This window comes from Neolamprologus brichardi, unplaced genomic scaffold (assembly GCF_056152115.1).
Source record: "Neolamprologus brichardi isolate AB-2024 unplaced genomic scaffold, ASM5615211v1 NODE_ptg000008l+_length_2720982_cov_1, whole genome shotgun sequence".
Classification (NCBI taxonomy): Eukaryota; Metazoa; Chordata; class Actinopteri; order Cichliformes; family Cichlidae; genus Neolamprologus; species Neolamprologus brichardi.
Window position 1 is genome coordinate 648,620 of NW_028270135.1, and position 21,075 is coordinate 669,694.

General features: G+C 41.0%; 2 protein-coding genes across 5 annotated transcripts; one reads left to right on the forward strand and one right to left on the reverse strand.

Moving 5' to 3' along the window:
* The first annotated feature begins 1,001 nt into the window (after positions 1–1,001).
* Positions 1,002–13,311, forward strand: LOC102787844 (dysbindin-A-like). Of its 4 annotated transcripts, none has more exons than XM_087837180.1 (10): positions 1,002–1,166; positions 1,991–2,044; positions 2,962–3,012; positions 3,105–3,165; positions 5,518–5,650; positions 6,839–6,971; positions 7,266–7,288; positions 7,390–7,536; positions 9,758–9,883; positions 11,043–13,311. In XM_087837180.1, exons 1-10 carry the CDS (start codon positions 1,111–1,113, stop codon positions 11,309–11,311), a joined length of 1,053 nt encoding a protein of 350 aa, XP_087693306.1. In that variant the 5' UTR covers positions 1,002–1,110; the 3' UTR covers positions 11,312–13,311. The 4 variants fall into 4 exon arrangements, with proteins under 4 accessions (XP_087693306.1, XP_087693309.1, XP_087693307.1 ...); XM_087837183.1 differs by having other exon boundaries at positions 1,149–1,166; positions 3,105–3,172; XM_087837181.1 differs by lacking the exon at positions 1,002–1,166 and adding an exon at positions 1,191–1,253.
* A 2,216-nt stretch (positions 13,312–15,527) lies between these two features.
* LOC102787543 (homeodomain-interacting protein kinase 2-like) lies at positions 15,528–17,642 on the reverse strand. Its single transcript, XM_006808989.3, has one exon. It carries the CDS (start codon positions 17,554–17,556, stop codon positions 15,997–15,999), a length of 1,560 nt encoding a protein of 519 aa, XP_006809052.3. The 5' UTR covers positions 17,557–17,642; the 3' UTR covers positions 15,528–15,996.
* Positions 17,643–21,075: the final 3,433 nt, after the last annotated feature.

The following is a 21,075-nucleotide window of genomic DNA, read 5'->3' on the forward strand; positions in this document are numbered from 1 at the left end:
CTCCGAGCCTTCCTCACACTTTGACCCTATGATCAAACTGCCATAGGACAATCTGGACTCAGTGCTGACAGATGTTCATATCCCAGAACACGTTACTGACACCAGCACAGACAAGTCAAGCTCACGAGTATTAGAATTGCTCATTTGGAAAATCATCGGCTGCAGGATTAGTGAAGCTGAAGCAAACGCTGAGATCACAGCTGTAACAGTGTATCCTGATGCATAGAAAGTGTGATTAATAAAATAAACATTTAAATACATAAGATGTTCAAATTGTTATACTCCAGTTTGAGGGTTTCCTGCTTTCTTCTTCTCATAGAGTCAATTTTATAATCTTTTTCTCAGCTGGATGGTTCTCTATGACTCGACTTATAGACAGTTTGCAAGCACCTGTTATATATTACGTGATCAATCTTGGATTCATGGTTACAAAAAGCTGGGACCCAGTTTGTTATGTTAACCCAGGGTTTTCCCTGCATGTTTGCATGAAAGGGCTGATGTGACAACATCTGACCAATCTAAGAGCATCTCACAGTTCATAACACTTTTCTTTCACAGAAAATGATTCCTCTGAGTGTCACCTGTAAAGAAAATAAAAGAAATATACGAGTAAAACACCACAGGATTATAAAAAGGACAAGAGATGAATCGTTCATCTTGTGATTTAGCACACAGAGCAGCAAAATAAACACTTTAATACCAGGTAATTATCTCGTCACTGAGCTGCTGTTTACTTTTAAGGTGATGGAAAGCTAAACTGTCCCACAGGCTGATAAAGGAAACGTGGAAATCACTTTAATGTGTCACAGATCAAAGTGAAAATAATGTGACTGACTGAACAGATGCTCTGTGTGTAGCTGCTTTTTCACCACAGTAAAAAAGACAAGACAGCAACTCAGAAGTGAAACTCATGAGACCATGTTCAGTCGTTTGTTCGATATGATTTATTTTATTCATTTTGAGCGCATTTTGTCCACACTCCACAACAGTTGGTGGCAGTAATGCGCCATCCTGCTGTTCGCCAGCCGCTAATAAACGTCAACGAGACGGGAGCGAGCGGTGGCTACAGCTAGCTGTCAGGACCAATATCGCGCGTGTCCGAGAGGAATCATGTTTGAAAACTTCAGAGAAAAGCTTCACATCGTCCAGCAGGATTTCACAACGGGGTTGGTCCGCTGTTTTCTGCACTAGTGAACTTTGGGTAACGTCAGCTGAGGTCATGTATTAGGTCTCGCCAGCGTGTAGCATAGCAGGTAACGATAGCTAATGAAAAACAATGCAGTGAGAGAGAGCAGCGGTTACCCGACCAACGTACAGTTCTGCTTTTGTGTTGCTTTATGGACTCCTGAATGCGTCAGCATACCCAGGACTAATTTCGATTTGTTAGCGTACCGATCCCAGCTGTTTACGTTATTGCTGTCAGCTGACAGTCATGTGACGACCCGCTCCACCAAACAAACTTTTGGAGTGCAGCTGTTTTGTGTGTTTGAGGGAGAGAGTGTGTAATCGGGCTCTATTCTAAGAAGCAGGTTCAGCTAATAACGCGTTTGTTATCTCTGAGATGAGGGAAACTCTGTTTGTGTTCATCAAATAGAGCTAACGTTAACTCTGAGTCCGTTACCAAGGTAACAGACGTTAGTTACGTTAGTTTGTTACTTTGTGTTCTTGACTTAAACGCGTTTTTGTAACAGTGTGATCATGGAGATGGTGTCAATATTTGAGTGAATATGAGGCTGAAATAACTTAGAGTCTCACACTAAACTGAAAATAATGCAGCCTGCAGACAGTGTGTGTTCTGACTACAGCTCATGTTAACTTCAATGGATGAATATTAAACATTTTGAAATGTTCAGAAAGTTAGAGACTGAGCCAAGACATATTTTGCACTAAAAATCACCTAAATCAGTCTCAGTGGGTTGACCCAAAAATCTGATCCGCTCTAAGAGGATCTCGGCTAAGCTGACTTTCTCCCTTTCTTGTCTCCCCACAGCTTCAAGACACTTGGAGACAAATCAAGAAATACCAAAATGAAGAGGAGACCCAGGTGAGAGCTGGGTCTAAAAAAAAAAGTTAAATAAATAAATATATATATATAAAAACGTATAATGGAGTATAATGTGTAATGCTGATAACGCGTGATCCGAGGTGCCGCAAAGTTAAGCAGCATGATTCATCATTTAGTTAATTAGTTCGACATTTTCCATTAAACGGTTCTCAAACTGAAATTAATATCTGAGTGTTTCTTAGTTTTAGTCGAGCGGGTTAGTCTATGTTTTTTTCCTTATTTAGTTAATTAAGAAATTAGTCACCAGGAACATCCATAGTTTGAATCTCAGTGACCTAAAGGTCAGAGGTCAAGTTTTCTGAAAATCTTGTGAATGTGATACTGAGAATTGATAGCATACATGGATTTACTAAAAATCTTGGAGGAGATCAAATCTCAGTGACCTCGACCTCAAAGTAAAGGCCAGAAAACAACTTCCCTGAAATCTTGAGGCTGATCCACAGGTGTGTCTGCTGGGAGGCTGAGAGGCAGTCGTGGCAGGTGCCAGTGCTTTTATATCACTGAATTCTTCAAAGAAACAAAACAAATAAAACTGTTCAAAACTACTGGCCCTGTGTGAGAAAGTATTTGCTGCCTCTTGTTAAATCATTAAGTAACGGTGACCAGCCACGTTCATGTGGAAGAGTTTCACCAAGCCAACCACAGGTCTGATTCAGAAACCTGTTTTGCCGTCAGGTAACAGCACTAACCACTTCATCACTGCTGCTTATCCTACGCCTGAAAAAGGCTTAAGATTCCTCAGGAAACTCAACTTAGTATCTGGATATAATGCAATAAATGCAGCGTTGTTTCATTGGAGTATAAGGATTAGCAGAAATGCCATCATAAGCTGACCATGTAAGTAAGCAGCTTCATTTGTGACAGACAAAACATTGTGTGATCTGTCTGTTGTCCAGGTTTGAAGAGCATGTTCCTCATTTCAGTGCTGGCCTGGAAGTCCTGAACAGGTGTCCTCTCTCTCTCACACACACACACATTGAGTGTATTAGGAAGTTTGATATAAAAGTTGTGTTTATGCTATTAAAATGATTATTTGTAGGTATGAGGAGAGTTGGTTTCTGCTGCATAAAAGAACGAAGGACTGTGCTCAGGCTGCAGAGGTACGAGGTATTTCTGTTTTTGCCTTGTTAGAAGTCTGCTGTCTCTCAGCATCGTTCGTTTACCTAAATGTAAGAGGTAGAAAAACTAAAAAACCTCATTTAAAATGATTATTGTGTAAGTAAAACAGTAGGACTGAATGAGGGTATGATATCTCTTTTTTCCACTGTTTGTGTGGAGTTGCTTGAATATCAGTTGTATAGAGTTTGCGACTGTGACATTAATGCAAAGCTAGGTCATTTTAATATTCATTAGTGACTGAAGAAAAGTTATCTCTACTTCTAAGAGTTATGTCTCTTAAAAGTAGAGATAGTGTCCGTCTCCTGAATCCAAACTGGAGCCAAAACAGGAGAAATCTGCTCTCTCTTTCTAGTCCCTGTCAGGACTCTTGCTGCAGCATTTTGGATTAACTGAAGGCTTTTCAGTGAGTTTTTAGGACATCCTGATAATAATGAATTACAGTCGTCCAGCCTGGAAGTAATAAATGCATGAACTAGTTTTTCAGCATCACTCTGAGACAGGATATTTCTAATTTTAGAGATGTTGCACAAATGGAAGAAAGCAGTCTTACATATTTGTTTAATATGTGCGTTGAAGGACATATCCTGGTCAAAAATGACTCCAAGGTTCCTCACAGTGTTACTGGAGGCCAAGGTAATGCCATCCAGAGGAAGAATCTGGTTAGATACCATATTTCTAAGCTTTTCAGCGCCGAGTACAATGACCTCAGTTTTATCTGAGTTAAGAAGCAGAAAGTTAGTGGCCATCCAAGTCTTTATGTCTTTAAGACATTCTGCAGTTTAACTCATTGGTGTGTGTTAGGTGATCTGCAGATGATCTGTTAGGTACGTGAGACTGGAGCTCTGCTTCCTGGTCCCAACTCTGGATGGTCACTTTTTGGGGCGTTTAATAAATGTGGCCAGATTTCTAGAAATGAGAGCTGTGCCATCCAAAGTGGGATGGATGCTGTCTCTCCTAAAAAGACCAGGATTCCTACATAAAGTTGCTTCCTCCTCATCGTCACCCAGCCAGCAGTCTTAGCTAATTATAGGCCAATCTCCAACCTTCCTTTCATATCAAACATCCTTGAAAGAGTAGTTGTCAAACAGCTAACAGATCATCTGCAGAGGAATGGTTTATTTGAAGAGTTTCAGTCAGGTTTCAGAGTTCATCACAGCACAGAAACAGCTTTAGTGAAGGTTACAAATGATCTTCTTATGGCCTCTGACAGTGGACTCATCTCTGTGCTTGTCCTGCTAGACCTCAGTGCAGCATTCGATACTGTTGACCATAATATCCTGTTAGAGCGATTAGAACATGCTGTAGGTATTACAGGTATTGCACTGCAGTGGTTTGTATCATATCTATCTAATAGACTCCAATTTGTGCATGTAAATGGAGAGTCCTCTTCACACACTGAGGTTAATTATGGAGTTCCACAGGGTTCAGTGCTAGGACCAATTCTGTTTACATTATACATGCTTCCCCTAGGCAGCATCATTAGAAGACATAGCATACATTTACACTGCTATGCAGATGACACCCAGCTCTATCTGTCCATGAAGCCAGATGATGCACATGAATTAGTTAAACTGCAGGAATGTCTTAGAGATGTAGAGACCTGCATTTTAGCTTCTAAATTCACATGTGATTGAGGTTACTTGGCCCCAAAAATCAGCGAAACATGTCCAACTAAATACGGACACCAGACGGCTTTTCTTTGGTCTCTAGTCTGTTGAAATTTCCAACTGTGAACTCTTAAAACCAGGCTTCTGTTCTTCTTATCGTTTTCATCTTTCATTACATTCTCATTCATCATATTAATCAGACTTATAGTTTTAGCTCTTTATTGTTATTGTACAGTAACACTGGTGAAAGTCGAAACTAGTTCATGCATTTATTACTTCCAGGCTGGACGACTGTAATTCATTATTATCAGGAAGTCCTAAAAACTTCCTGAAAAGCTAATCCAAAATGCTGCAGCAAGAGTCCTGACAGGGACTAGAAAGAGAGAGCAGGTTTCTCCTGTATTGGCTTCCTGTTAGATCCAGAATCAGTTCCTGGCTCTTTAAAAGTAGAACGGCATAAATAAATGTTTATGTATTTGTGTTTCTTTATAATTTTTTTTTAAGCTCAGCACTTCACAGATACAGTGATTTCTAGCAATTCATAGATTACAGCTAAGGAAGTGGCTGCAGGACAACACAGAGTGACTTCAACCTAAAAAATAAAAACTCTGAATCAGCTCTGTTTATATTCAGTTAGTCCAACAGTTAGCCTGTGGTTTTGTGCCGGCGGCGATCACAGATGACCTAACACGGTCACGCTCACGGTCACTCCTCTGTTTGTTTCAGGCACTGGATGGTGACATAGTGATGCTCTCAGCACACTGGGAGAGAAAAAGGACGTCGCTAACACAACTGCATGAACAACTGCAAAGCTTGCCGGCCTTTATCAGCGATCTTGATGCCATCACTGCTAACATAGGTTCGTGTTCGTTTCTGTGGTCAGATGACGATATGATGTCAGCCACCTCAGCGTTTAGAGCTTCTACTTTAAGGATTGAACACAAAACCTCAAGTTTCCATGTTGAGTAATGCTTTACACTGAGGTCTGACAGCTATGCTACAAAGCTTAGTTAAGTGTTGATACAACATAATAAGATAAAGCTTTATTAGTCCATGTGTGGGAAAGTTGTTACATTGTTAACCTGACTTAAGAATGAGAGAAACTTAGTAAAGGGATGATAACAATATGTTAAATGTAGTCTTATTAACAGAGATTAAAAAGCAACTTGTATGTGAGCACCTTAGTATATCAGTAACTCCAGGACATGCAGTTTATGCCTTCACATCTTCCAGCAGCTCTTCCTGCTCTGCTCGTATTAAAGTGACTGAAACTAAAATGGAGAGAATGTTGTCTCCGGGAGTTTAGCTGATTTGATTTAGAGCGGCAAGGTATGGTGGGTGTGTTCCGGTTAAAGAACACGGAGGCAGCTTCCAAGTTTAGGAGATTTATTCAGCTGTGGTCTGTAGTAATGATACATAAAGCAACTATCAGTACAGCACACATAAAATATTCAACATGTCTAGACATTATTCTAGCACACAGATAGCACAAGGAACTGTATTCAACACTCACATCTATAACAACTTCAACAACTACACAAGATTTATAATTAGCATTAACTAGCTTAGTAGCTTACATAGCATATTAGCGTATTAGCATATTAGCGTATTAGCATAGGATAACATTAGCATAGCCACGAGGGAACAAATGCACACAATAGCAGCTGACATACACAACATCATGTAAACAGAACCCACCTTCTGGCATTCACACACAGCAATAAACCAAAACCCACGAGATACTAGTGAGAAGACACAAGGAAAAATGCTGGCTATCAGCAGCTACAAAGGCAGACTAGCAGCACACGGCACAGAGTGGTGCATTCAAGGCGCGTCAGCATAGATATGGTGAGTTCAATGACGTAGGACATATCAATTTCCACAGCGCAAACAATATCTATAAACAAACCACAACACTTCAACCAAGCAAATAACGTGTAAACAGTGGGCTTTCTAACAGAAACAATCTGGCCAACAAAGACAACAGAATGTGACTTCTTCAGTATTTACACAGATTTTTGTGGTGTTTATGTGCGATTGTTTCCAGCTCATTTGGAAGGCGACTTTGAGGAAATGGAGAGCAGACTGGTTTACCTGGAGGCGCTGTGTTTGCAGTGTGAGCAGCAGACAGCCAAACAGCAACATATCAACCAATCAGAAAACTACAAGAAAAAAAAAAGGTAGGACAGTTTATTTTTCCTTCTTAATGAAAAACTTTTATATTAAAATCAAACTGATTTAAAAAGTGATAAAATGATCTTTATGTAATAAACATCAAAAACAGGCAATTTATATAGAAATAGGCAGGCATCAGTGAAATGTATCGTCTTAGATTTATGGTTGTCTTTATGGCTCCTGTCAGTTTGATTAAACTAATTACATTGTGTCACCACATTATTTCAACTGTCAGAGAAATAAATGACCTTATGGCAAATGTTTTGGTGATTAATGAAAATCGTCCTTTCTGTAAATAGGAGGGAGTTGGAATTACTCGAAGGTGAGTTTCTGTGTGTTTTCTTACATGTTCTTCTCAACAATGGTAAACCTGGTAAAATACCAGCAGATGTTGTTTAAGCTGCGATTCTTCCTGTTTTGTAGAGGAGTTGGGTTCTGAGCATGCTCAGAAAGTAGCAGAGCTGGAGCTGGTCATGCAGCAGAAACTGAGAGAGCGACAGAAAGTCTATGAAGAAGCCTTTAACCAAGATGTGGAAAAGTACCTGTCCACTGGATACCTGCAGAACAGAGGTAAGATTGAAAGATTGTTAACACTACTTTGTCTAACTATATGAAAATAAATAAAATCAAAGATTGAGCAGCTCTTAAATCTGTTGTCACCTGTTTAGCAGGAGTGGGGCAGGTGGAGGTTTGCCCACAGCGGTCATGTCAGTGGGAGAATCCGGGGTTTCTCTGTGAGCGTCACGTTCCCGTGGCAGCGTGCTCGCTCAGATTTGAAGTTTAATTTTTCGCTGTAGAAAGAAGTTTTTTCCCACGCAGAACAGCGGACGCTAATGTTTGTGTCACTTTTACAGAATGAAACTTAAAGTAATGTGATTACTTCCACGATTTAAACGCTGCATGGTCGTACTCTCTCCATCACTCCATGTTATCCATTGTTGATCTGCACACGTCTGTTACCGTGGACGCCACACGCTCGGACGTCACTGTCATGAGACACTCTCACAAACAAAATCACGGTTTAGTAACGCAGCAACACAGCGTGCTTACAGGAAAGTAACAGTAATCTAATTGATTTTTTTGCAATAGTACTCCCTTACTTTACTCGTTACTTGAAAAAAGTAATCGAATTACACTAACGCGTGTAGCTCTGATGCAAATGGTTAGACGTGAATGATAATAATAATTCAGTGTCCAACATAACAGCCCCCGGTCAGTGCCTCGGACTTACTTACATTTTTATTGGTCAGCAAAAAATGTTTATATTTGTATTTTGAATTATTAACGCTGTTGTATTAATACTTATTTTATTTTAAATGATAAAGAATAAAGAATGCAGCACAGTGGTTAGCACAGTGGTTAGCACTGTTGCCGCACAGCAAGAAGGTCCTGAGTTCAATTCCACCATCAGGCCGAGTTTGCATGTTCTCCCTGTTTGCGTGGGTTCCCTCCGGGTACTCCGGCTTCCTCCCACAGTCCAAACACATGCAGTTAGTGGGGATAGGTTAATTGGAAACACTAAATTGCCCATAGGTGTGAATGTGAGTGCGACTGGTTGTCTCCTGTCTATGTGTTAGACCTGCGACAGACTGGCGACCTGTCCAGGGTGTACCCCACCTCTTTCCCTAAGACAGATGGGATAGGCTCCAGCACCCCCCGCGACCCTGGAAAAGATAAGCGGAAGAGAATGGATGGATGGATGATAAAGAACATTACGAAAACCATGAAATATGGTCTAGTACACCTTACGCCCCCCTTGCTTCCAGTGTCACTTGAGGTATCACTCACTAGAAAGTGAGCTGCCTGATTTAAACATGCTATCAGGCTAAGATGGGATAAACCTTTATCAGTCCCACACGTGGGAAATTTGTTGTGTCACAGCAGAAAGTGCAAAGTTACAGCAGCAAAAAATTAAGAAAAACACTGGAATAGGATAAGATAAAAAGAATAACATACTATATGACTATTAACAGTTCATCTGCTACACGTGTGTGTGTGTGTGTTAGAGGTGGGAATCACCAAACATCCCACGATACGATATTATCACAATACTTAACGCACGATACGATATTATTGCAATTTTTAAAAATATTTTGCGATATTCAGATTCTGTACATAAAGGTAAACTTTATCAATATTCATTTTCTCTAATATCAAAGTCTCACACTCAGTCTTTCTCTCATTTCAGTTTGATTGTTGACAAACTGAACGGTTTGTATTACAGTCTAGTCCAACTTAACTGAATCAACCATCTGGTACAATTATAGCTATTCTGAACTATGCAGTTTATGAAAACTATGCAGCCCCTTCAGCAACTGAAGAATTTGAAAGTAAATTAAAACAAAATATAATTTTACATTAAATAAAAAAGTTTAAACTTAATTAAAATAAAACATGTCTTAAATTAAAATAAGTAAACTGTCATGTTTATTGCTGCCATAAAACAAGTTAAACACATTTGGACAGTGAAGGAATGTCAGGATTCTTGCTCAGAAAAAGGATCAACATGAAGTCAGAGCACAAAAACCTTTTTGTAACAAAATATCGATTTCTGCTGTCCCTGTATCCATACATGATTAGCAAACAAAATATCACCATGCTACACAGTATCCATGTTTCCCCCACCCCTAGTGTGTGTGTGTGTGTGTGTGTGTGTGTGTGTGTGTAAAATATACACCCTGTTCTGTTGATTGAAATGATGCACTGTTTGCCACATGTAGTCTGTATCGGTAACTGTAGAGTTCGTGTATTAAGTTTAGTAAATTGCATAATTGTACGTTTACTTTTGCAGAGCCAGCAGGTGCTGATGTTTGCTCTCTGGATCAGGTGACACTAACTAACACAGACCAAGAGGCTTTGGATGACTTCCTCAACTCCAGTGGAGATGAACTCACTACTGAATCATCATTGACATCAGGTAATCTCAACTCAAGTCATGTTGTCATAGAGTACAAAGCAGAATTATTTATCCTGACAAAACAAAATCAGCTAAACGTATACAAACATGTCAAAACATCAGCATTTGTTTAATGTTCCAATAAAATATTTCACACTTGACGTGTACATGTAGTGATCATGGACATGGCTGTCATGGTCATTTTGGACTTTTCATGATTTCTTTGAACGGTTCTTTTCCAATGGTCCATACAGGAAGTGCATAAGAACAACCCAGACATACATCTAAATGGTTTTATAATGACTAAAAGAAGCTTCTGGAATGACCTGAAGCATTTAGAAAATGCATGAAAGCTGTCTGTGATAGTAAACCAGCCAATTTAAATGAATGTTACCAACTCTGTCAGAAGAGTGGTCAAATATCCTGCTTAAATCATGCCAGAAGCTTGTTAATAGCAACATTGAGTAAAACTTGCTAAAGGACATTTAACCAAATATTACTGCAGCTGTATGGATGTTTACTAATGTGTCTAAATGTGATCCTCTGAGGTTTACAAAACCTGCAAAATAATTAAAAACTTTTCATTCTTTCAAATAATTTAAGATGTACAATCATTCCACCCTGAAGCAGAAAACAATCTAAGAGCTCTTTATGATGTTGACCCCTGCCCAGTGTTGCCAACTTACCGACTTTGTTGCTATATTTAGCGGATTTTCAGACCCCCTTTGCGTCTTCTTTTTCTAAAAAGTGACTAGCGACAAATTTGGCAACTTTTTCTGGTGTTATTAGGAAGACTTATGATCACTTTTTGAGATGACAGCACGTATCGCTCTTACTCTCAACAAGCACCGGGTGCTGCCGTGGCCACCTGACCCGTGGTCCCCACGCAGCAGTCACCTCCAGCTGCTGTCAGAGCAGGAGGTGCTGACCCCTACGCGTCCAAACTGCAAATAATTCGCACATGACGAAGCCGCTGCACCCACCCTGACTGTAACGCAGTCACTTCTTCTTTTACTTTTTGTGGATCACAAAGTTTAAAACTACTTAAAAACACACACACTTTTTATGAACTCACAACTCGCCTCTACAGAGGAGCTATAAATGATGGAAGCATTAAATATTACGGTCAGATGAAGACTGAAAATTAAGCTTGTGAAATAAGGCTCGTCTTCTCTAATAGGTCCAGACCTTACACGTTGCTCTTCTGAATCTTCGAACCAAACCTCTCCCCCAAACGACCAGCTGTCCAACAAGGATGTGTTCTGGCAGCCAGAAGAGGAACTGGTCAGTCAGGCGAGCGACGAGCCTCTGGTGCAGTCAGACGAAGAGGATATTCATCCAGATATGGCTCTGGTTGGTCTCCATGATCTTGGTACTCTCAGAGGCTCTGACGACAGTGACAGTTCAGCAGACCTGCGCACTGGCACCTACGCGCTTGGAAAGGCCTGAATGTTGGACCTGATGCTGCTGCATTGATTTAGCAGAGCTTAGAGCTTTTCTGGTTCTCAAAGATCTTCCAAATGTTAGCCTACAATGCTTTTTTAAAGATATATTTTGTTTGTTTTTTCCAAATGTAAAGCTTTTGAAACAATGAATTGATTCTACTAACCACATGTAGGCAGAAATGTATTCGATTGTTGGTTTGTTTAAAAAATCAAACAAACCCAATCTGATGACCTAACTGAGCCTTTAACATTAGGGCGCTGTATGCAGAGTGTTTCACAATCATAAGTATTTATCACCTGTTATAAAAATATCAATCTGTCATAGCAGTGTTTCGCATGTTTATGCTGATGATGATAAATTCGTCTGACTTAGACAAATGTCTAATGGATGGTAATGAATTACATTTGAGGATGATGTGGTTGCACGTTAATTTCCTCTCTTGCATGTTATTGTTTAGAATATTTGATTCCAGCAATATGTGGATGACAACCAAAATGTTCTGAAACAAGTGCACTAGCTTGGGCCGAGGGACAGACAGGGGACAGTCTACACTGGGGGGGAAACATCGGTGGAAAAGCCCCAGAGATGAGCAGATCTGCACACTCGATAGTATGAACTGCTGCTGTGCGAGCCGTCTGTATTTCTATGCACGTGTTCGTTCAGTTTTTCTATCAAAGGTTCCACTGTTGCATTTTCAGTCTGCTCGTACATTCCTGCACTGCTTTTCTGTTATCTGTATTTTCTCAGCTGCAAATCAGGAAATCAGGGACAGGACGCCGTAATCTTGATCGATAAGCTTTGCTAGAAATATTCTTTCTGCAAAGAGAAACTCGGTGAGGCTCGAAGAAAGGAAGATTTGGAAGATTCAGAACATGAGGTTATTTGTCTTTATTGGATTGACAGTAGAGTTAGACCAGGCACCTCTGGTAATGGGTCTATCCTTCAACACAAGAGTCACCTGCTCAACCCGGTGAATTAAAGCAGCGCTTTGATTAGACAGAGTCTGAAAATCAGTTTTAAGACGAGGATTGATCGTTGGTCAGCTCCTAAACCATCGACAGCCAGCAAGGACAGAAAAATGTCTTGTGAATCTCAGTGAGCTTTCCCAAGGAATGAGGCACGCTGCATGGCTGCCAGTATGGTGCAGCTCATTAATTCTTATTTTGAACTTTCATCCCAGATGTTTCCTGGTCTAAATCCAATAGCAACAAAACTAAGAGCTACAGCGTATGTGGACCCAAGATAGACAGCAAGACGACGTGAACCACAAAGCTTTAGCTTGTCTTGTATAGAGGCATTAACAGGCTGAATTGTACAAATTGACATGAATCCGATCTTCAAATTCATTTCAGTGAATTAACCTTTGCAGTGATCAGAAACCTTGGATCATTTTTATTTCTTCAACATAAAAATGTTTTTCCACCCCTTTCATAGTTAAGACAAAATGATCTCAGAGCAGTGAAGGTAGAGCCAGCTGCTTCCCATCAGTTTAATATCAGTCCATGTGCACGCGCAAACAACCAGGAAAAAGCTGCTGGCTTGTCATCTTCATTAGCTCAAGCTAGCAGGACATGGATACACATCGGAAATGGAGACCAGAGCTATAAGCAACAATACTAACTGCAACCACAAGATGGCTGTAATCTCAAGAGGCAAACAGGCAGGTAGCTTTACGGAGCAGTCTGAGGTGAAAGTTGATTTTGTTTTACGATTTCACTAGAAACACACTGCTCTCCTCGGTGTCCTGACAGAATGCCTCGATGTAAAAACCCTCTTTTAATTTGAAGAACTAATAAGGAACTGAACTTAAATAGCACTGTGAGTTTATTATTGTTTATTATTTGTGTTATTAGCCTGGATCTACTGGCACTGTTGTAATCATCAGGTGGGAATGTATGTCTCATATTGTTTTTACATTCTACGAAAAGGAAAACGGCATATTATTGGATTTGTCTTCTGTGAAACTGATGCATAAATTTCAATAAAAATATCTGGGAAAAGAACAGTCATGTGATTTCTTCTTCACCAGCCTGTGAACTTTGAGTCGCATACAAACTCTATTTCATGTTGCTGCTTCTTTTATTTAAGGAACATTTATAAATTGCAAGCTATAATCTCCTCTGAACATTTGTGCTTATATTACTCCACTGCCTTTTTATAAGCTTAGACGAATCATCCCTGTTACACCAAGCAAGCAATGCAAAGTGCTGCAGCCAGACTTTTAACTCACTCTAGCAAGTGAGCTCACATTACTTCTATTTTACTTTCTTTAAATTGGCTTGTTTGTTTTAAAATTCCTACCCTTACATAGAGAGCGCAAAATCCACAAACTCCAGAATAATTTTCTCAATTTCTTGTTAAAAATTCGTCTGCCATTCTTTGCTCAGTTGCTTTCTTCCTGAGTCGGTTTCAGCTGATACATTTATGGATAATCTGAAACGTAATTCATCATCCAGGTCCCTTGAGCCAGGCACTGTTACCACGGCAACAGTCGCAGAGCGTGTGCCTACGTCAGCAGTGTTAGAGCTCGTGAAAACACAGTGCCATTGTTTTGGTTCTGAAATCTGATTCGCTGCTCGTGTTAGTGAGATATACATGGAACCGCTTCGACTGGTTACTTGTTGACGAACACGTGTACCTTCATGCGACGCTCACAGAAGTCGTTGGCAGGATCGTTGTCTTCAAGTCAGAGGAAGTGCAAATAGTCTCGATGGTCCTCTCTAACAATGAAACTGGGAAACATCTATGTCTGCGGTTACTGCAACAGTTTCACATCTGAACCTCAACAATACTTCCAACAAGCTATTATTGAGGTCAGGTCCAGAGAGGAGGGCATCTTTAAGAGAGACGCCATGCACTTGAGTCAAAGCCAACTCTGATCTGACTTCTGAGGATGGTGCACCCCAAAGGTGGGTAAAAACCAACACTGGTTGTCCACTTCAGGTGGAGGAGCCTGTTCAGCATGGTCACAATCAAATATTCTGCATGAAGGCAAAGAAATTCCTCTTCATTTCAGGCCATTTTTCAAGGGTGCGATAAAGAGAGGATTAGCATTTGACCACTTGGTCGTGACTGTTGGGCAGCCGCTGGCGAGGTCCCTTAAGGACCTACAGCCCTGTTCAGTTCTCTTAGAGTAACTTTGTCTCCTCAAATATCCTCCATACTCTTGACACTGTGCTGGGAGACACAATAACACTTATTGCTGTGCAATACTGGAGGAGTTGGACTAACTCAGGGGTGGGCAATCTCAGTCCACGAGGTTTTAGATCTCACCTTGGGTCAACACACCTGAATCACATGATTAGTTCGTTACCAGGCCTCTGGAGAACTTCAGGACCTAATTTAGCCATTAAATCAGCTGTGTTGGTTAGAGGACACATCTAAAACCTGCAGGGACACCGGCCCTCGTGGACTGAGATTGCCCACCCCTGGACTAACTGTGCAGCCTCTGTAGGGTCTGACAGACAGATTTCCTGAAAGACCAAATTCCAGATACCGTCTGATGCAGGCCATTATGTCATCATGTCATTTTGGCAGTACGTCAGCAGGTGTCAGCAAATCCCCTCTTGCATCTGCTTGGAAAGCTTCTCATTTTGGCAGAGAGTGTCATCAGACTGAAAGTGTGGACTCAATGAGCACTGTCATTGGAAGCTGTAGCTAGAAAAGGACACTGGTTTTTCAGCAGGACTTGTAGAAGCCAGATTGAAAGCTGTAGACGGCAGCTGCAGCCAATTGACTGAATGTAAGAGCTCTGGACAGGAGTTCACACGGTGTGGATCTGTCATCAGTGCTGTGAAGTTGACCAAAACTGATGCTAGAAGTTTCTTCTGAGTTCTTCAGTTCAGGATTCTGATGCAACCCATTTGAAGTAGCTACCCAGAATGCTCTGCAGCGTAAGCCGTGGCAGCCTGTAAGTGAACTAATTCATTTTCTAAAAATACATATATAAAACCAAAACCATATAAACTACATATAAACATATATACCATATGCATTTGTCTAGGAGGAGACAGGGAACATACAACAGCTACAGTCATTAATGAGCTAAATGATTTGTAATCAGTGTATTACACCTTAAATACAGAATTATATGCCTTTTTATTATGTGACTTTATTATGTGAACCAGAATATGATTAGACTGTTAACCTAAATAAACATAAAAAGGTTGTTGTTATGACTTCACTGCATGAAATCATAATTTGCATCAGTGGGAACAAGAGCTGGCCATTTATTTTCACACCACACAACAAAGAACCGCAGTGCTGAGACCAGCCCTCATCCAGTCACCTCAAGTTGACCTGTGGAGCTACCAGGGCCCCGATCAATTCAATCTGAAGCCGATCAGGTTAACACTTATCAAATAGTGGCGGACGGAGAGGCAGTGACACCAGCGACAAAACAAAAACACTTGAGAGTAAGAGTTGATTAAAGTTGATTACATTTTATTTTGTACATTAAAAAAAAAAACAATTTTAAACAAAAAACAGTTGCCTTAAGGCATTTTATACTGTAGAGTAAAGACCCTACAATATAAGAAAGAAACCCCAACAATCTGATGATCCCCTGTGAGCAAGCACTTTGGCGACAGTGGGCAGGAAAAACTCCCTTTTAACAGGAAGAAACCTGTGACAGAACCAGGCTCAGGGAGGGGCGGCCATCTGCCACGACCGGTTGGGGAGGGTTGATCTTAAGATTCTTCAACATGTGAAGAAAAGCAAAACAGCCTTAGGAAAAAGTTTTTGATCCTTTTCCCTAATGAAATCCGAGCTTTCGGAGGCTTTGTTTTGACTGTTCCTTCTCTGCTAGAATCTAAATCCCTGGCTTTAGAGTAAGTTCCTACCAGCTGTTTTTGGGTCATCCCAGGCTTTTGTTCGACACCCTGACTACAAGACATGTCATCTTCTGCCTGCCATGCAAACCTGCGAAATGCAGGCTGATTCTTTTTGCGTGCAGCTGCTCTTTTCTGTCGGTTTATTTGGATTTTAGCTGCAGTCACACCGTTGTTAAAAGTGGAAGACAGTCTAGATCTCTCACTGCTCTGTTCGCTGTTGCTTATGATTTCACTGGAGGTAACAAAGTTTTCGATTTCATTTTCTATACTGAGGGGTGAGCACACTTCCATGCTCGAGCGGGATGACTCCGTGTAGCAATCTACTGCAGGGTCCTCAGGAAGATGTTTCATTGTAATAAAACGATGTCCCAGACCCTCAACAGGTGTGATTCTTTTTATAGGATCCACACACAGCATCCATTTGAGCAGGCTTAAAAATGCCGCTGTGTCTTCCGCTTCGGATTCTGTGTTTGGCCGTGGGTGGTGTTTGGTTAAATCATCCACGCACGCAAATCTGTCTGTGATTGTTTTATTTTGTTTGATCAAAATGCCTGTAGATACTGAATACTGAACTGGTGTCTTCAGTACCCATGTGTGTTTCATTATCCCTTTCCTCATCCAGAAATATTTCTTACTGTGCTTCCCTTCCTGTAACATGCTTTTATTAGGCTGACCAAACATGTGAACAAAATGTTGCATCATTTCATATTCATTCATGTTGAAAAACAGGTGGTAGCCCAAGTATAGAAAAGCTGCGACACAACCGAGAGCCCATATGTCTGCCGATTCAGTCACAGGTATGCCCAACATGACCTCAGGGGCCCGGTAACCAAGGGCCTGAATAACAGCGCCACATGGAATTTTTGCAGGACTTGTGGCAAAACCAAAATCAATAAGTTTAACTCTATATGGCTGTTGAGACTGATTTACAAGCATGATATTATCAGGTTTGATGTCTGCATGCATCATACCTCTGCTCTTCAGAGCGGTAAGAGCCACAAACATCTGCTTTAAAATGACCCGGATATCATAGACATCCAGTGGACTGTGAGACCTTTGAGTCACGAAGTCATGCAGACTAATGTCTAGCATTTCCATTGAAATGAAGGCGCGACGTTTGTACTTGAAAATTTCGTAGTACTTGACCAAATTGCACCGATCCCTATCCAGAACACTCAGTTCTTTTACAGCAGCAGCCTCTTTCCAAGCAAACTTGTTATATTCCCTTCTAGCTGCCTTGACTGCTACCCTTTCAAAAGTGTTTAATTGTACACATTCCACCACTCTCCCAAAAGTTCCTTCTCCGAGGAGCTTATATACCATGTATTTACATGTTTTACTTTCAATGAGGGCGTTCGTTTGTAAACCCTCATCACTGTCATAAGACGACGAAGACGAACCCGAAACCGAAACCATTATTTCAAAAATATATCTAAAGTTTTACACCTGGGCAAAAAAATGTGATTCTGACCGCAATGTGACGCTGGCAGGTTCTGTCAGTAGGCGGGTGTATCCGGGTATTTATGCCTTTTGGATTAAAGGCAGCGTTCGATCACTGTGATGTAACCGAGTGACGCAACAGAGCGTGATGCTTTGATCCGGAGCAGCGCTTAAGAGCTTAAGAATGCAAAGGTCTCTGGAGAGAGATATAGGTTAGAAGATAAACTGCTGGACTGGCAGTCCACATCTGGAGTGGACAGCCTGTCGGAGTGGGATCAGACACGCTGTCATTTCTGGAAAAGTCCACCCCGGACAGCGGTACCTTTTAATAAGAATCCCCCCTGGCTCTACATGGCTGTGTACGTTTGAACGGCGTACGACGGTAGGAAATCCTTGCTACCTTTAGGTGCACCTTGTAAACTCAGCAATGTACTCCAAAAGCCACCATGGTTATTTCAAAGTTGTTGATTTATATCTTCTTCTTTTTTTTTTTTTAACCCTTTTTCTGTGTGAAATTTCCCTTTGTTGATATTTTTGAAATTCCTACTTTTAAATAATGTTAAACAATCGCGATACATCAGCGACATGTCCTCAGCTGCTGCGATCTTTTTTCTTTTTAAAGTTTTACATCTGCAGGACTTTGTTATCTGTCACGGTTGCGCGGGCAGACCGTGGCGATGCGGGGAAAATAGGACCCAAAACTCAAGACTGTGTGCGATGAATGCAGTTGTGTTTATTTACAGTGATGTAAACATTAAGCAATAAATCTCCGTGCGCGCTCCTTACTCCCGTGCCGTGTCTTCTTCCGTACCGCTGCCGGGAAATAACAGAGGCAGCCGTTGGTACAATTACCTTCACTGTAGCAAGCTGGAGGACGGAAGGGAAGTGTCCCGCAATAATCCGGGATGGAGGAGCTCTCAGGCTGTGTCCCAATCCAGCGACCGCGTGCTTCGGAGTACGAGCAGGAAGTACGAGAAGTGCGGAAGTGAGAGGCTCGTGAAATGGGACGGTCTAGCCTTCGCGCTGCTCAGGTTGCCTAGCAACCATGGATCTAACCGCGAGAAACGTCACATACAGCTTTGTTTGACAGAAATGAAGGAGAAAAATGTTTTGTTGGTCATTCATTTTTGTTCTGACATCACTTTGATTAGTTGAGTATCTGAGGCTGAGACCACGGGACTGTAAAACATGATTGTTGGGCTTCATTTCTGTAATGAACAGTTATTTAAGAGTAGCTAGTAAATAACAATTAGCTAATGTTGTTCATGAGACTAAAATCATCTCACTGTGGTAATGTAAATATAATATGGCCAATATCAAAGTTATTTACCATCCATCCATCCATTTGCTTTCGCTTATCCTTTTCAGGGTCGCGGGGGGCGCTAGAGCCTATGCCAGCTGTCATAGGGCGAGAAGCAGGGTACACCCTGGACAGGTCGCCAGTCTGTCGCAGGGCCAACACACAGGGACAGACAACCATTCGCACTCACATTCATTAGCACATTCACACCTAATGACAATTTGGATTATCCAATTAACCTATCCCCACAAGCTGCATGTCTTTGGACGGTGGGAGGAAGCCGGAGTACCCGGAGGGAACCCACGCAAACACGGGGAGAACATGCAAACTCCACACAGAAAGACCCCGGCCTGATGGTGGAATTGAACTCAGGACCTTCTTGCTGTGCGGCAACAGTGCTAACCACCGTGCCACCGTGCTGCCTGTTATTTACCATATTAATCGTTATTAGTTATTACAGCAGTGAACTTGAACTCTGAGCTTTAGTAAAGATTCAAGTTGCAGTTATTTATATTTCCTATCACCTTAAATCTTCACTCAAAGACACTCAAGTATCTTTATTAGAAGTGACTCATTGCACTTGTGTTTTGCTCACGTACAGGACATCTTTATAACATAAAATCAGGCCGAACTGAGTTTCTTTTTCCCCCCCCCTGCTGATTTCCGACACGGTGAAGTGTTAGCTTGTATAGAAACATTTAGCTAATAGCCGCGGGATAAGCTTGCAAAATGGCCAAAAAAGAGGCAAGAAGAAAGGAAGGACTGATAATGGACTTGGAGACAGATAAAACCTTTGCAAGCTTATGCAAACCTCTCCCTCAGACCACTCTTAACAGCCCCAACCCAAAGAAGAGCCGCATCGAAGTGCACGAGGTGAGAGAGGAAGCTGTATCCAATGCCGACATCTTGAAAGCTATTAATGGGCTGAATGACAGATTCTCCAAATTCAAACAAATGGTGAACAAGAACACGGCGGAGATTATTGCCGTGCGGGATCACGTGAAAGGTCTTGAAATACAGAGCAAAGAGACAGAGGTTGCTGTGAAGAAGCTGAAAGATCGCATTGCTGCACTTCAAGAGAAACAAGAGGAGATGGAGAGATATAGTCGGAGGTGGAACCTGCGTTTGCTGGATCTCCCAGAGCATAGTAACGAAGACATAAGAAAAGAGGTGATGGATATAATCGCCCTGATCATCCCAGAGGAAAAAAACACAAACATAGTTCATGATAGATACTGTTCACAGAGTTGGTCGAACAAGAGATGAAAACCGCTCACGCCCCATCATCATACAGTTCACCATGCGCACCTTCCGACACAAAGTGTGGAGAGCTTCCCTCAACTCTGATGTGATGAAGAAGAAGAATCTCAGGTTGGCTGAAGATCTCACCTACATGGAGAGACAGTGCAGAAATAAACTGTGGCCAATTGTGACGAGGGAAAGAAGAGCAAATAGATTGGTCCTGTGGCCATCATTGACACACTGCATAAATAAGAGGTTATTAAAAGATCAGCAAGATGACTGAAATACTTTAAGTTCACTCTGTACGTTACCTAACATTAACAGGTATTTCAACTACCTCAGGCTCCCAATGTTACTGTTCAATATTTAATAATTCTGAGGCACTTTTATTTATTTATGTTTATTTTATATTTTTTTTGTTTTGTTTTTGCTTGAAATACCTCAGGTTCATTAGGTAATATGTTTAATACCAATAATATCCTCTTTAAATTTTCTATAAAACTTTCATACCTCCAAGTTAGTTGTACCAATATTTGGCAAACATTATTATGGTTATGTTTGGACTTGCTTATGTTTTACAGTGTGAGTAGTTAAACATCCTACTATTATTGGTGTATAAATGTTAATTTGCTTAAGCATTTGGGTCACTTCAATGGGGAAAAGAAAAACAGAGTCTGAAGACTTTTACTCAACACTTAGTGTTCCCGTTTGAGAGTATCTTCTTTAGGTGTTTATACCTTAGCACCTTATAAGTTTCTAGTTAATTAACAGACATCCAGTTCACTTTATTCATTCCCTTCTTCTCTTATGACAGACTTACATTTCAGTTCCTTAAAAATACTATCCCTTAATGCTCGAGGTATTCGTGACAGCACCAAAAGAAAGTCAATTTTCATTTTCTGTAGACGGAAAAATGCTGATTTGATTTTTCTACAAGAAACTCATTCGAGTGA

Bases quoted from the DNA above. Each gene is read 5' to 3' on its own strand.
- LOC102787844 (XM_087837180.1), top strand. From the start codon at position 1,111: ATGTTTGAAAACTTCAGAGAAAAGCTTCACATCGTCCAGCAGGATTTC. The intron at 5,651-6,838 runs GTTCGTGTTCGT...GATTGTTTCCAG, and splicing joins TGCCATCACTGCTAACATAG to CTCATTTGGAAGGCGACTTT. The intron at 7,537-9,757 runs GTAAGATTGAAA...TTACTTTTGCAG, and splicing joins TGGATACCTGCAGAACAGAG to AGCCAGCAGGTGCTGATGTT.
- LOC102787543 (XM_006808989.3), bottom strand. From the start codon at position 17,556: ATGGTTTCGGTTTCGGGTTCGTCTTCGTCGTCTTATGACAGTGATGAG.